Source organism: Dendrobium catenatum, unplaced genomic scaffold, assembly GCF_001605985.2.
Source record: "Dendrobium catenatum unplaced genomic scaffold, ASM160598v2 fragScaff_scaffold_1520, whole genome shotgun sequence".
In the NCBI taxonomy this organism is placed as follows: domain Eukaryota; kingdom Viridiplantae; phylum Streptophyta; class Magnoliopsida; order Asparagales; family Orchidaceae; genus Dendrobium; species Dendrobium catenatum.
In genome coordinates this window covers 1,568,652-1,584,333 of record NW_021319982.1, presented here as the reverse complement: position 1 = coordinate 1,584,333, position 15,682 = coordinate 1,568,652, and the positions used below count along the sequence as shown (strand labels likewise).

Sequence of the window (15,682 nt, the reverse complement as noted above, 5' to 3'; positions counted from 1 at the left end):
AATTAGATTATTTAGATTCTCGAAAATATTGATGACTTCTCATGTTGACCTATGTTAAAAAAAATGAACTCTAAAGTCGTAGTAATGATCTGATAACATTTAAAAACCATTAATGACAGTGATCTAATAATTAATTATTTTTATTTTCTTAAAATTTCAAAATTCATAAGAATTTTTTATAAATTTTTGAAATTCATCCCAAAGCATGAAATTACTCCTAATTCCTTAAATAATTGATTAATTTCATGCTCGGATATTATTTCAATCAAAATTAACAAATTTTAAGTGAACTAAGGAAAAACCTAATTAATTTCTAATCCTTTAAAGTTGAGTCATAAATATTCAATTGGGATTTATGCATATTTGTAAGTATTATCGCATTATCCAATTAAAGACGATTGAAGGTAAATTAATTTGCATCCAATAGTTCTTATTCAAGCTGTTTGATTTTTGCACCATAATTCTTCTCAACTCATAGTGATGGCACTGAACAACTTCTATCTTCAGTAACCACTTGATGCCCAAGCTCTCCACTATACTTTAGGGGGGGATGGATGCACGATCTCGTAGCTAAATAAGACCAATTTGCTTTGGCCTGTTTCTGCTAAACTCCATGTTATTGAAATCATTACACCTGAATTTTAATTAGCCACAAATGTAAGCTAGATATTGTGACATTTGACATGATGTGACTTAGGCGCAAATAAACTTAAGAGTATGACTGTCTGCATGAACCTGAGTTGGTAAAAAGAGGATTTGATCGCCGTAGTGATGTATGAGATCTCATACATAATCAAAGAAGGAAAGTCGAGAGAGCATATGATAAAAAAAATTTATTTGGAAAATTCCAAAAGAGTACCATAGGGGCTTCCCTAATTGAAATATCTTTCACTAAGTTTTTTGGCATACGTTGTAGAGGATTGTCTTTCCTTGGACTTGGAGACGGTGCTATACAATAAAATACAATTTAAATTAAGTTTTTCTTGGTATTCTTCTGGTTAGAAATGTAATAAAATTGATTAGGTGGATGGAGGTGATCACATTTATCGTCTTCGTAGGGGCAATGATAGTATGATCTTTAGGTGGAAGATTTGGGCAGCGTAAGAATGGAATGAAGGTTTTTAAAGATAGTTGAATTGATCTTCCCTTAATGGTGGAGATGACACGATTTGAGAGCGACAATAGACTTAGTTGAAATTTGGAGATTTTGCCATGAATAGTGGCAATGGGCAGTTAGAATAATCGTTCTTTTACAAGAAATAGGGGATTGAATGTTTTACGGTCATCATATGATTGAAGAAGATTAGACATCCCCTTTCTTAAAGGGATGGAGGAGCCGAACGCTAGGAGGCATCAAATAATTGAAGGAGATTAGGAAAATCCCTCACTTGTAAGGAAAAAGAAGAGATTGGGTAGGTAGAAATCAGCGGGCAATAGAGGGTAGCCGATGCAATCATTCTCTAAAAAGGAAGGGAGACTAGGCAATTGAAAATAGGCGGGCAATGAAGTACAATCAGTGTAGTCTTTCTTTTGGGAGGGGAGAATATGCGATCAGATGTCAGCAAGAGATAGACGAATGTTTGTATATTCATCTCCTGAAAGAGTGGGAGATTGGGACAGTGATAGTTTGCGGGTGATAAAGGGTAATCAGTGAAGTCATCTTCATAAAAGGCTGCATGACTGAAAAACAACAAATGCTATAAATGGTGGTTGAGGAAATTCTACTCTTAGAAGGAGGGGGAATAAGAGCATTATTTAATGATAAATGGCGGAGGGTGGTCAGGATAATTCCTCTTAGGGCTGCAAACGAACCGAACCGAGCCGAGTATGTGAGTGTTCATGTTTGTGTTTGTTTAACATTCGCTTGTTCATGTTTGGTTCGTGTTTGATTCGAGCTTTATTATTTGTGGCTTTAATCGAACCGAACAACGAGTAGTTCGTCGAACATTTGGTTCGCTTGTAGCCCTAATTCCTCTCTTGGAAAGAGGAATTGGATGATTGTTTGGCAGTGAACGGGATGGGGATGATCGAGGCAATTCCTTTTTTGAGTGGAGGAATTGGATGATCAATTGGCCATGAATAGTAATACAAGGAGGATCTAGAGAACATCAGCACGGTTATTTGGATTTGTAAAAGTTATCATAACACTAGAGGGTTCTATAATTCTATAGTTTAGAATGTGAAAAAGTAGGAATCATGAGTGCTTCTTCTTGACACAAACCAAAGCTTAGAATTACATTGTCAAAATCTCTCACCATTTCTTTCATCATATAGATGCTCTAGACGTTGAAATAATATGAGGAGAACATCCGGTAAACAAAATTTCAATCATATTTCACTTGTGTAGACAAGGGTGGTTTTGGAATCACTCCAAGTGACAGATCATTGCACCAGCCCTTGGTTTTACTATAATGCTTAATGTATTATCAACATTTCATCATGGTAAAACAACAACAACATGAAGCCTTTATCCCACTATGTGGGGTCGGTTACATGAATACCTTTTCTCCATTGTGTCATGTTAAAAGTCAAATTCTCATTTAAGTCTAATAAATAAATGTCATTTTTAATATTTTCCAACAAAGTCTTTTTACGTCTACCTTAACTTTTTTAACATAAGCCAAATCTAAGACATCTACTTCATCGGAAGGCTGGTGTTTTATGTGATCTAATCATCTAAGGCGTCTCTCTCCAATCTTATCTACCATTGGAGTGACCTTTTAAGCATTCTATCACGGTCACACACAAAAATTAATGTGAATTTATAACTTCAAAACACTAAGACGGCTGTCCAAAAACTTCAAAAAAAATTTTGAAGAAAAAATGGACTCCTTTGCATGCTAATGGTTGAAACAATCTTCTTGACATAATGATTCCAATGACAACAATAAGACCTAAATCCAAGCTCAAACAAGCCGAACCACGATTAATGGATTGAATCGAAGCCCACATACCCTTTCTTCCCTCCCTTTCACGTTATGCTTTGGAAGCTTTCCTTCCTTTTTTTTTTTTTGCTTTTCTGTGGAAGTGTAGCTATATCTATGACATATCCTGCTTCCAAAAGATTATTTTGACATCGATGTTGATTTTGCTATAGTTGTTCTGAAGTGTCTAGAGATTATTGTTGACGTTGTGAGCTGTCATATATTTATGTATACATTAGGCAATTTAATCACCAGTTATGCTTTCTTTTGATTGGTTAGTTGAAGCCACCTGCTATACATTGATGAAAACTAGTTGAATTAGCTATGCTGAATAACATGTTTAGTACATGTTTCTTATTATTCATTTTTCTTATCTTCACTTTTTCTGCCTCCGGGGTACTTAATGAACTTGTTTGTTGTTTCATTTTGTTTTCTGCAGCAACTAATTATCCAGAACTTCCAGCTGCAACATCTGCGCAGATGGGTAAGGATCTTAAGCCCCCGCATCCACCCCCCCCAAAAAAAAAATTCTTGTTATCACAGTAAACTTCATGTACATCTCAGAAGAATTCCGTACGGAATATTATTCTTTTTTTTCTAATCATGCTGTACATTATATGTTTACAAACTAGATAAGATTTATTTTAGCCAATCCCAAATAGTTGGCATAAATCTACTGATGAAGATGATAAAAATTATTAGAAAAAATCTACTTTTTATCTGATTTTTGATGTTTTATATGAGAGTTAACAAGTGTCTATGTCCAAAAAGTGTACTTTGGAGTTGATCTTTCAAGTTTTATATAGTCCGGGATTTGTCTCTTAGCAATCTATTAACTAAATCAATGCTACTATTTTTAAAAATCTCAGCTTCATGCTGTGGACTTAATATAGCTGAAGATCAAACTGCCAGTTGTTTCTTTATAAAGACCAACTCTTTTTAATTCAATTTGTACTATTTGAGCATATGTTATGTGTTATGTATTAGCGTAGGAAATATCAAATTAGGAAAGCACCTAATATTTGCTGAATAGTATATGCTTATTTAGTTGTTCCTTGGAATATTATACTTGTTCATCTATTATAAATAGAGGGGTCCTCTAATAAATAAGACATAAGAAAGACTTTTCTCCTCTATTGTGGTGTCAGAGCATAGTTGGTCTAATCCTAGTTAGGACACATGCACACCACTCATACCTTCTCCAGTCAGTCCCCCTCCAATCTCCCTTCTCAGATCGTCCCTAGCCTTACGCCCTCTCACCTCACCATTCTTCTATACATCTTCATCATCGGCCTCACCCGCATGATTGTGTCTTATTGTTGTGCCCCCACTCCTAATCTTTCCCAAAGTACGTTGTACTCCCCCTACCCCCACTATTGCACTTGGTCATTGATGATGTTGCCACTACCATCCACACACTTCTTACATCAACAATCCCCATCTTTTCGAATTCTCTCTCTCTCTCTCTCTCTCTCTCTCTCTCTCAAAGTGTCATTGGCTCTCAAGAATTCAAAACCTTCCTCCAATATCAATTATGCTATCAAATTCTATGGTATAAATCATGTTCTATGGTTAAGCGGCTTTCACTTAGTAGTTTTCAAAACAAGCTCCATCAACTTGATGTTTATCTTCCAAACCACCATGATTATCAAGTTTGGAAGGTGACAAGCATCCGATTACACTGTTCTTACATTGGCTACTCAATTATCTTGAACCATCCATTGCCTCCATTATCATGTTTCAGGTCTCTATCAAAATGATTCATGACGTTCTTCATTACACCCTACTTTTAGAAAGCAACATTTAGTATGTTTACATTTTTTACTCTAAGATAATTCCTCATTAGCAAAATGATATGCATATTCAAAAATATTATAAAATATTTAGAAGAAAGTGGGATGAGTTACTTCAATATCGCCCATTTACTACTAATCTGATTGTTATGCAGAAACAAAAGCTAGAAGCTCTTGTAAACAAATTTATCTTGGGCTTATATCTGATGGAAGATTTTTTTGGCTCCTAATATTGTGATTCCTCTCTCTTGGATTTTCCATGCTCTTAATTCCTCAACCTTCGATTCCTTGACCAATTAGCCTTGGCCATTAGCTTTAAGGGTGGTCGTGAGAACTATGGATGTGGTATCCAAACTAATGGTGTAGAAGGGAAGTAAAAACTGTTGAATATCAGAGAGCAGCTGAACAGGCAAAATAGAAGTAGAAGGGAAGTAAAAACTGTAACGTTTGCATTACAAAATCATCTCATTACAGTGCTTGTAATAGTGTATATATAGAATGATTAAGTACAGCTTGTTATGCCATGTAGCTCTGCACATGGGAATAACAGAGTGCCTGCATTCTCTATTATGGTATAGTACAACCATTTATTTACATGTGCTAATAGCCTCTCTCAAATTAATGATCCATGGAATGGATTGTTAATTTGCATCAGAGGGCATGAAAATGGGTTTCTGAAAGTGTCTTTGTTAAGATGTCTGCAAGCTGATCGAGAGAGTTGATATGATGAACTGCAATCTCCTTAGACTTGATGTGGTCACTGATAAAATGATAATCAATCTCGATGTGCTTTATTTTGGCGTGAAAGACAGGGTTGTTTGTTAGAGCCAAAGCTGAAGCGTTGTCGCAGTGTAGAAACGTAGGAGAGAGTTGAGATGCTTGAAGTCAGCTAAAAGACGTCGAAGCCAGATGATATCTGAAGTTGTTGAAGCCAATGCTCGATATTCAGCTTTTGTGGAGGATTTGGCCATCGTAGGTTACTTTTTAACACTCCAGGAGATAAGCCCTAGAAAGGTGCAGTAACTTGTAACCGACTTGCGGTCGGAGGGATCAGTCGCCCAATTAGTATCCACGAATGTGCTGAGCTAGAGATTGCTGCGAACGAGGGGAAAATCGTATTGGAGAGTTCCTCGAATGTACCTTTGAAGTTGTTTGCGAGATTGGTAATGACGGTTGGTGGGATTGTGCATATGTTGGTAGATCTGGTTGGTAGCGATTGCGATATCTGGTTTAGTAAAAGTGAGATATTGTAGAGACCCTGCGAGTTGACGATAAAGTCGAGGATTTTCATATAGATGATCAGCTTGTTGACACTGAGAAGGTTTGGTGGGCATAGGAGTGAGTGTTGGTTTGCATTAATCAAAGTCGGATTCCTTTAGGATGTTGCGAGCATAGTGTGTTTGAGTAAGGAAATAATCGTGAGAGTTGTGAACTATTTGAATGCTCACAAACATCGAGATAGAGCCGAGCTCTTTGACATATCATCTACATACATCAGTAGATAAATTTGTACCTTGTCATTAGAGTAGATGAGGAGTGAGGGATCTAATTTGTTGAAGGAGAAGCCAAGACGAATGAGCATCGTAGTAAATTTGTGAAACCATTGTCTCGGAGCCTGCTGAAGGCTATAGATAGCTTTGTGAAGCTTCTAGGCGTAATGTGGAAATTGTGCATCAAGAAAACCTGGCAGTTGACGCATATAAACATCTTCCTATAGTTCACCATGCAAAAACGCGTTGGAGACAGCTAGCTGAGTGACTCGCCAGTTGCGTTGAAGAGCTATAATGAGAAGAATGTGAATTGTTGGGATCTTTGCAACCGGATTGAAGGTCTTCTGATGATCAACACCCTGTTCCTGAGTGAAGCCCTATGCTGCCAAACGAGCCTTGTAGTGATCAATCTGACCGTTGGTTTGAAGCTTTGTTCGGAAGGTCCAGCGGCAGCCAAGCACTGGCTTGTTGGTGGGAGTTGGGACCAGTGACAACGTGCCCTATTTTTGCAAAGCTTGAAACTCAAAGGAAATGGCGAAACGCCAATGTTCGGATTCATCACCTTCAGTGTAATTGGTGGGAGTGGGAGTGGGAGTGGGTTGAGAGGTGGCTAGAAGATCAAAGATTTGTTTGGGTTTTAGATGTCTTATTTTAAGATGAGTTTGCATGGGTGAGCTGAGATAGGTAATGACATTATGGGATGACAGAGATGGGAGTAGATGCTGAGTGGAACATAATTGGTTCGGTGGCAATATGGTGAGACGAGGAGGGAGAAGGGATGGTTGTGGAAGAGGATGGAGAAACTGTGGTAGAGCGGGCTTTAGTGGAGTGTGGAGAGGTGATAGTGGAAGTTGGAATAAGTAGCAGAGGAGAAAGAGGCGCTGATGGGAACGAAACAGTGGGAGATGTTGGCGGGGATACAATTCATGAAAGGTAACATGTCTAAATATATGAATTTTCTTAGTATGAGGATCAAAGCACCTATATCCTTTGTGTGAGGTAGAATAGCCTAGGAAGATGTAGGGTTGAGAGCCAGGATAAGTTTGTTGGTGGAAAGATGTTTCAGATGGGGAAAGCAAAGACAACCAAATATGCGTAGATGACTGTATGAAGGAAGATGGCCATGTAGTAATTGAAAGGGCGTTTGAAAATTGCGGGTTGTGTAGGGAGGATGTTGATAAGATAGTTTGAAGTGAGTGCAGTCTTAGCCCAAAATTGAAGCAGAAGGTTAGCTGCGTGAAGGAGCATGCTGGTTGTGTCTAAGAGATGACAATTTTTACGTTCCACAATGTCATTTTGTTCTGGGGTGTCGGGACAACTTAGTTGGTGCAGTATTTCTTGAGTTTGCAAAAACTGCATGAAGGTGGAGCCGATGTATTCGCCACTTCCATCAGAACGAAGATTTTTAATTTTACAAGTGAATTGGGTTTCGACAAGTTTAATGAATTATTGGAGTTTGGTTAGAGTTTCTGCTTTGTTATGAGTGAGAAAAAGACAACATAATCTGCAATAATCATCAATAAATGTCACATAATACCGATACCCATTTAGGGATGAAAGTGCGATCGGACCCCAAACATCCATGTGTATTAAAGAGAACGGAGAATTTATAGTGGTAGAACTAGAAGAAAATGACAATTTGTGGCTCTTGGTCATTTTACAAGACTTGCAGAGAATGTAAAGAGTAGAGATAAATAGAGATGGTTGAAGTTTAGTTATAGTGTGCATAACTTCCTGATGTGGATGTCTGAGGTGAGCATGACATAGGAAGGTTGACGAGAGGGTGCTATGAAATGCTATGGTAGGATTGTTGGGAGATGCTTAAACTTGATGGAAACCTTCACGACTGCTACCACAAAGGAGAATGTGGTTGTCCATAAGGTCCTTGATGATGAAGCCTGTGGAGTCGAAAGATACGGAATAGTTGTTGTTAGATGTAAGTTTATGAATGTAAAGCAATTTATGAGAAAGTGAGGGAACATGTAGAAGATTACGAAGAAATAGGTTACGAAGGGATTCAGGAAGGGGTAGGATGCCTTGGCCACTGTGGTGTATCGGAAGAGAGTTGTCGTTGGCAATTGAAACACTGTATACGCCTTGATAAGGAGCAGATTGCTGAAGATTGGAGGCATCAGCTGTGAGGTGATTTGTGCGTTGGAGTCTAGCACCTAGTTGGAGGAGGTGGAAGATAGCTGCGGGGAGAAGAGTGCACAGGTTGGCCAGGTGGTTGTGGGAGCATATTTCATGTTGGATGTTGCAGCAATGCCAACAAGACATGGTGGCATGACCCAGTTTGTTGCAGATTTGGCAGGTTGGTTGAGGAGAATTTGAGGCTTGTTGGCCGCGATCAAGGGAGAAGGATGGTCTGGGTGAGGATCCTTGGCCATGAGGATGTCGAGAATGGTTGGACAATGAACGACTGCGATTCTGTGTAGCTGAGGGTCTGCTATTGTAAAGTGCCTGATGATCTTTGGGAGGGATTGAATCTATAAGCAATTCAATGTGTTGGTGTATCTCCTCACAGCAAAGTAATGATTAAAGCACGTCTCTTTATCTACGTTGATAGGGTCGTTTGAATGGAGGTTTTGAAGGAGTTATAGGTAGAGGGCAAACCATTAAGGATGTATAGAATTAAGTCTACGAAATCAACATGAGTGCTAGTAGCCGCAATGTTGTCCACCAGTGCTTTGATTTAGGTAAGATATTGAGTTATGGTGCTATCACCCTTTTGAATATGTTGTAATTCGTTTTTTAATTGAATCACACAAGATCAGTTTGTAAGTTGAAGCTGAAGTTCGAGAGTTGTCCATATTTCATGAGCAATTATGAGATTAAGGATGTAGGGTAGAATAGATGGGGAGATGGTTGAGAGGAGAGATGAAACTATATTTTGGTCGACTAGTTGCCATAAGCGATAGTTGATAAGCTCTGAGGTGGGATTGGGAGAGAGGAGGTGGGCTCGGGTGGGCACTGAAAACTCTGTTAGATTGCCTTCAAATCCGTTTACTGAGAACAGTTTAAACACCTGCAATCGCTAAATAGGATAATTGTGATTTGTTAGTTGAAGATTGACAATGAGTTTGATTTTGGACATCAGAAATTTGAGAGGAGAAGTTATGGTATATTCGACCATTGATGTAGAGAGAGAGGAGGCTTGTTGGGTGCTGGAAGTCCTGTTCTTCCATCTGACAGAAAAGTGGCAGTAGCCTTTAGTGCTCTAATACCATGTTGATTATCAGAGAGCAGCTGAGCAAGAAAAATAGAAGTAGAAGGGAAGTAAAAACTGTAACGTTTGCATTACAAAATCGTCTCATTCCAGTGCTTGTAATAGTGTATATATAGAATGACTAAGTACAGTTTGTTAAGCTGTTCATTGTGCCGTGTAGCTCTGCACATTGGAATAACAGGGTGCATGCGTTCTTTATTATGGTGTAGTAGAGCCGTTTGTTTACATGTGCTAACAGTGGCTATATTTGTAATGTCTTTTCAACTTGCTATCATTACAACTGAATCAATCACCCTCTTGAGCATTACTAGGAAAAATTTAGTTATTGCTCCATACCCAACATGCTTTCACAATCAGTTTAGACCGACCTACTCCTTTTAGTGCTTCCAACTTCGGATATGTTATTCTCTTGAAGGATGTCTATAATTGTCTGCTTAAACTCTCTTTGCATCGAGGACCATTAACAAAAATGAAAGTGGGGTAAATAGGACATATAAAGAGAGAAAAGTGGTTGGCGGTTACCATATGAGAAAAAGCGCTTGAATCTAAAATTCAAGACATAAAAATTGAAACATTAGCAATGGATCTAGCAGAAGAGATGACATAATATGTGTGCATCCATGGTTGCTTGTGCAAGTACTTTCTCGCAGGTATCTTACAGTTTACGTTTGGGTTGTGCGGAAGGAGATTCACTCTCCCCCGCCAGGAGGATCCGATTGCGGGACACATGCATGTGCTGATCACTAGAGCATGATGGACGACCTCTGACCACATACTCCAGGCAACAGTCCTCAGTGAGGGCGACCACGGAAGTTCCTCTCCCAGTCGGATAAATCTTTATTCATCTCGACCAAAGTCAAGTCTTTTATCAAAAATCAAGTTAAAGGCACATATCTCATCCACAAGATCTCCTTTTGATCGCCACTGAGCTCAGTGATCTGCGACAACTCTCTACTCACTCCCAACGGAGGGACACCAAACCAGCATCCCACTCAACGCCAGCTCGATCTTAGAAGACCCGCATGAAGGTCTTACTCGCTCCTTCTCACCTTAACAGGACGACATCATAATCGGCCTCCTACTCAATGCCTACTCTTTCACAAGAATCACCACGTCACTTTACAAAGCCGGTCGAGCTCTATCGAAAGCCGATAGTACAACTCCTGTACTTCGTGCAACTTCCATTATAACTCTCCAAACCCTATAAATATGGGATAGGAGAAGAAGAGAAAAGCAATCAAAGCTTGAGTTAAGAGTATGCCAAAATATATAGAGAGATACTATGCCAATATTCCTTTTTCTAGCTTAAGCTCTCGTTCTTTTATTCTTGTTCTTTTTGGTTGGGTTAATAAAAATTTTGTCTGCATCTACTTTTCGTTCTTTTTTCCTCTCTCCATCTTTTTCTTTGCCTTCATCATCCTCGCTCACAGGCTCTCAAGCTTACAGGTAGCATAAAGTATCCTAGCATCATCCACCGAACAAATCTGGGTTCAACAATATGTACCATAGTTTCCTATAAACCTAGTATCTATTCACTATCATATTAAAACTTATAATTGTTCCATAACTTTTTATTCCTCATTTTATTCTTTAGTATTTCAGTGTAAAGAAGACAATTGATAGAGGTGTTGAAGCTGGCAAAATTCACTACTTGATTACTGATGAACCTTCCACCAATCTTCTAATATAACTCTTATTAATGACACTATTGATTAGTTCATCCTCCTTTGTATAGACTTTTGGATTTTGTCTCCTTATCTCTCTCCAAGTTTGGTTATCCCGTCTACGAGTTCCATACACTATCATTTGTCTTCTACTTCATTTACCACTAGGCATAATCTTCCTTTTTTGAGTTAGTTCACTAAGACCTTTGGGTTCCTTCTCCTATTCATACTTATCATTATGTTATTTTGTCACTTTGATTGATGATTTTCCAAAGATCGCCAGTCTACTTTTGTCAAAACTCGATCAAAAGTTTTCGATGTATTTCATACTTTTTTTTTCAAATAATAAGATTTATTATGTCCACTTTAATTAAAATTTATGCACAAATAATGCTCTAAAATTTAGACAAATCTTATATTAGTGAATAGAAAGATGAGTGGACGGGAAGAAAGTGGGATGACAACCACAGTAGGGTGACATGCATCTATGAAAGCTAGGATACGGGAACAACTAAGCTATTGACTAATTGAAGACCAATGCAAGACCTATTTGATTTCATACACATGCGGCAGGGGTAGCCATCTCGGACGGAGATGGATAAAACAAGGTTGAATGCGAGATTACTAGTGGAGACTCTTGGAACAGCTGGAGTAAGAAGTCCCCAAGTTAGCGTCTTATGGGGGACCGTCAAGCACATCCGGCAAAGATCAAGGGAAATCTCGTTGTTTCATAGCTCAGGTCGGAGCAACATGCCATCAACATTCAACAGACAGTCTCACGATCGGGCATGAGTATCCGGAAGTTTTCATTGTCCGGGGATCACGAACGGGAACAGGAGTTTGACTACGGGGGTGTGAATGCAAGATGCCAGCGAAATGATCGGCCGGACAGCCCGGCGGGCCGCCTTGTGAGAGATTAGGGTTTGTCGCAGCTGTGTACCCAACAACGAAGGCAAAGATGCGGAGCAAAGATGGAGTTTCTATTTGAATAAGCCCCCGGAGCGGTTCCAATAAAAGATCTAAGATCCGTCACTGAGTAATGATGATCTATGAGCGGGCGGTGCGACTAAAGCTGGTGGGGAACTCGAAAGCTTCAGGTAGATGCGCTAAGCGAAGGAGATGTCCGAACAAAAAACTGCCTTCGGTCTCTCAACCTTACTCATGGCAACCTTCCGGCCGCCCATAATTTGTTGCTCTTAAAATGGTATTATTTAATAAACTTCTCCTAATACACCTCAACAAAATAGTATTGCTAAATGTAAAAACCATCATTTGCTTGATGTTACTAGGCCATTGATGTTTTATGGAAGTCCCTTATCAATTTTAGGGGTATGTAATATGGACAACCCACTGTCTCCTCAATTGTATTTTCTCTCTGCTCTTCTCACTATTATTTCATACGTACTTTTATCGTGATTAAACTACATTTTTTTAACACCTGTGGTTTTCTGTTGTTTTCTTGTTTCACGCTTTTCACTTGCATCACTAGCTTTTTCCTCATGTTGTTAAGTGTATATTTTTTCAAGTATACTCGCACTTAGAAATAATATATTGTTATGGTCCCCTTGTTAAACTTATACATAGAGGCTGAAGTTACTTTTCATGAGATGATTACCCCTTTGTTTTCTCCTCCTCTTTCATAGCTTTACAAGTTCATTTTCCTCCAAAAGCTCCTATGCCTACCTCTTCTCCTCTAAAGATTTGCTCATAAAAACTGAGATATTCTACAACATTATCTTCATCCACGTTATCATAATTGATTGAGCATCCTCCTTTTGATGAGCTCTGTAATAATACTTTTATCAATTGCCTTACATAGAGTTAAAAAAACATTTTATTGCTCATCCCACTCCCTCTTATGTATTGTTTGATCATTTATCGCATTCTTCTATGCATTTGTCTCTTCCCAATCATATTTATATAATCTCATGACATATCAAGAAGCTTTGCATAGTCCTCTATAGAAACAAGCTATAAATGTTAAAATGATTGCTCTACTCAGTCTTCATACATTTGATTTTTTTGTTGGGTGTTCCAAATCAAAAATTTTCCTACTCATTTGGTAGATCAGTGCAAAGCTCAACTAGTTGCCCAAAGACAAATTTGTGGGAAATATTATTTTAATACATTCTTCATGGTTGTCAGACTTGGGCTTCGTTTGGGACGGCTTTATTACTGCTTAAAGCATTTTCTTAGAACAAAAATTAAATTTTTTTGTACTTGAAAGCTACTATAAACAGTAAGAAAGCTATCCCAAACGAAGCCTTGATTCCATTTGAATTCTTTTATTTGTGATAATCAATTAAGGATGGCCTACATTGTAATTGAATGTGAGTAATATTGTCCGCTATATCGGTCTTTATGGGACATTCAAACTCGAACTTTGAATGATTTGCTGAGGATTTCAAGGAAAGGACTTTCTTCAAGGATTATACAAATGGTTTAGCTAGAAAGTGGTCTTATTTGGTATTTTTTTATGGCATGGTTAGCACTCTCCAAATTCAATTAGGTTAGGATGATTTTTTGGAGGTTGATTTGGGTTCAAAATTTAGGAAGCATGGAATGGAGGCTAGAAAAGAGTAAGAGAGAGGGTATATTTAAGTCTTCCCATGACAAGAGGATCTCTCATTTGTAAATGGGAAATGGGACTCTTAACATTTTTTGGTTTAATTTTAACTTCATTCTAGAGTTATGTAGTCAGTTTATGTAAGGATTTGGTTCATGATTCTGCTTTAATTTTTTTTTTTTCTGGTTTACGCTAAGTTACTTCAGCTCATCTGCTTATTTAAGAAGTCATCGACATACAGAATAAAAACGATTCTTCTATTGCAGGTAAACAAGGAATACTTATGAAATTTCATCTGCTTTTTACCTCATTGTTCCTTCTGATTCTTGTATGATCTTCACCGTTCTTCTCCCATAAAGAGCCAATTTTCTGAAGAAATTTCACATCCTGCAACAAAGATAATCTTCAATTATGCTAATGGAAGCAATTTCTTTAAAGTTGAGTTGCATACACGATCAAATTTGTTAATTTAGCAGGGCTGATTAGTCTGTTTCATCATTTTGTTTGTCTGTAAACCATTCTTGTAAAAAAAAAAAAAAAACGCCAGAAGAGCGACTTCCTAATGCTTAGTATGCGATCATTGTAACATGTAGAACTTCTTTGAAGCTTCTTCTCCACGTTAGCTTATTTGCAGTAGTGTATATAATTTCAGCTTGTTGGAATTTCAGCTTCGCTATATGTAATTCTTCACTTTGTTTGAACTTTTTTTGGGGGGGAATTTCTGCGCTCGTGACACAAATTGGAGAAATTATTCTGTGCGGACACCGGACGGAGAGAACCGTCCAGATTTGCTGCATTTTTGCTACCTTTTTGTTGCGCTTTTGCAAAAGATAGTAAAATGACAGCAATTATTTAATTATGAATGTGTTTTTACTATCCTTTTGCAAAAACGTAACAAATAATCAATTATTTAGTAAACATTAAATATTTGCTGCACTTTTGCTGACCTTTTGCAAAAGCGCAGCAAATCCGGACGGTTCTCTCTGTCCGGTGTTTGCACATAATAATTTCTCCACAAATTGATATAAACTTAGCCGATTGCATAGTGTGTATGTTGGGCTAATTCGATACATTCATAGGAGACTTGACAGGCAGACAAAATAAGCACATAGATATCTCAGCGAGTGCACATTGGTCTTAACCAGTACACTAGCATCTTCCATAAGTGCATCAGTTAATGCACTGATACCTCCATGGGTACCTTAGTGGTTAGGCGAGTGCAGTATTGTCTTGGTAAGTTCCTGGATGCCTCAACGTATTCATTAGTGTCTCAATGAGTGCTTTGGTGGTCTCAGCTAGTGTCAAGTGTATCGACAAGCATGCTGGCATCTCAATGAATGTCTAAGGATGTGTTTGGGATGGCTTTCTTATTGCTTTTTAAAGCAGCTTTCAAGTATAAAAATTATAATTTTTTAATTAGAAAGTTGATTTAAAAAGCAGTAAGAAAGCCGTCCCAAACGAATCCTGAGTATCTCTATGAATGCAGTAGCATCTTAATGAGTACCATGTTGGTTACAGCAAGTGCCTTTGCATCTTGACGAGTACTTTGGTGGCCTTAATGATGTGTTTGTGTCTTGGCGAGTAACCTTAGTAACCTTTTTGAAATCTGTTGTAGAAAACAGCTTTCTACTGTAAAAATTTTTTTAAGAAAATATAAATGAGAAAAATTTCAACATAATCAAGATAAAGGCTATAATTTTACTCTTAACATATCTAAATGAATAACATTTGTGCTCATTTTGAATGTTATAAACTTTGGATGATATGGAAATTCTAAAATTTTAACCAAATTTTGAAGTCATCATTGACCACCTTTTATATTTTTAAATCAAGTCTTTCGCTACCTCCATAAGGAGGTCTATCCTAACCCCCAGTAATGTCACATCCCAATCTAATATAATTATTTTTTGCAAAAATGGATCACATCAAGTAAAGGCAAGGCATGTGAGTATAATTTTGATTCTAATTTTCATTATATATAAATTAATTCTTTAAGAAATCATAACAAGTTTCTCTCAA

At 37.9% G+C, this 15,682-nt stretch overlaps 1 protein-coding gene across 1 annotated transcript in view; it reads left to right on the top strand.

Annotated features, from left to right (window-relative positions):
* The window catches only part of LOC110093637 (uncharacterized GPI-anchored protein At1g61900), a 31,853-nt gene extending 17,514 nt beyond the window's left edge, over positions 1 to 14,339 (top strand). Inside the window, exons 7-8 of the mRNA XM_020818585.2 lie at positions 3,364 to 3,408; positions 13,930 to 14,339. Of these exons, the coding sequence (XP_020674244.1) occupies positions 3,364 to 3,408; positions 13,930 to 13,997 (113 nt within the window). The 3' untranslated portion in view covers positions 13,998 to 14,339. The remainder of the gene's footprint in view (positions 1 to 3,363; positions 3,409 to 13,929) is intronic.
* Positions 14,340 to 15,682: the final 1,343 nt, after the last annotated feature.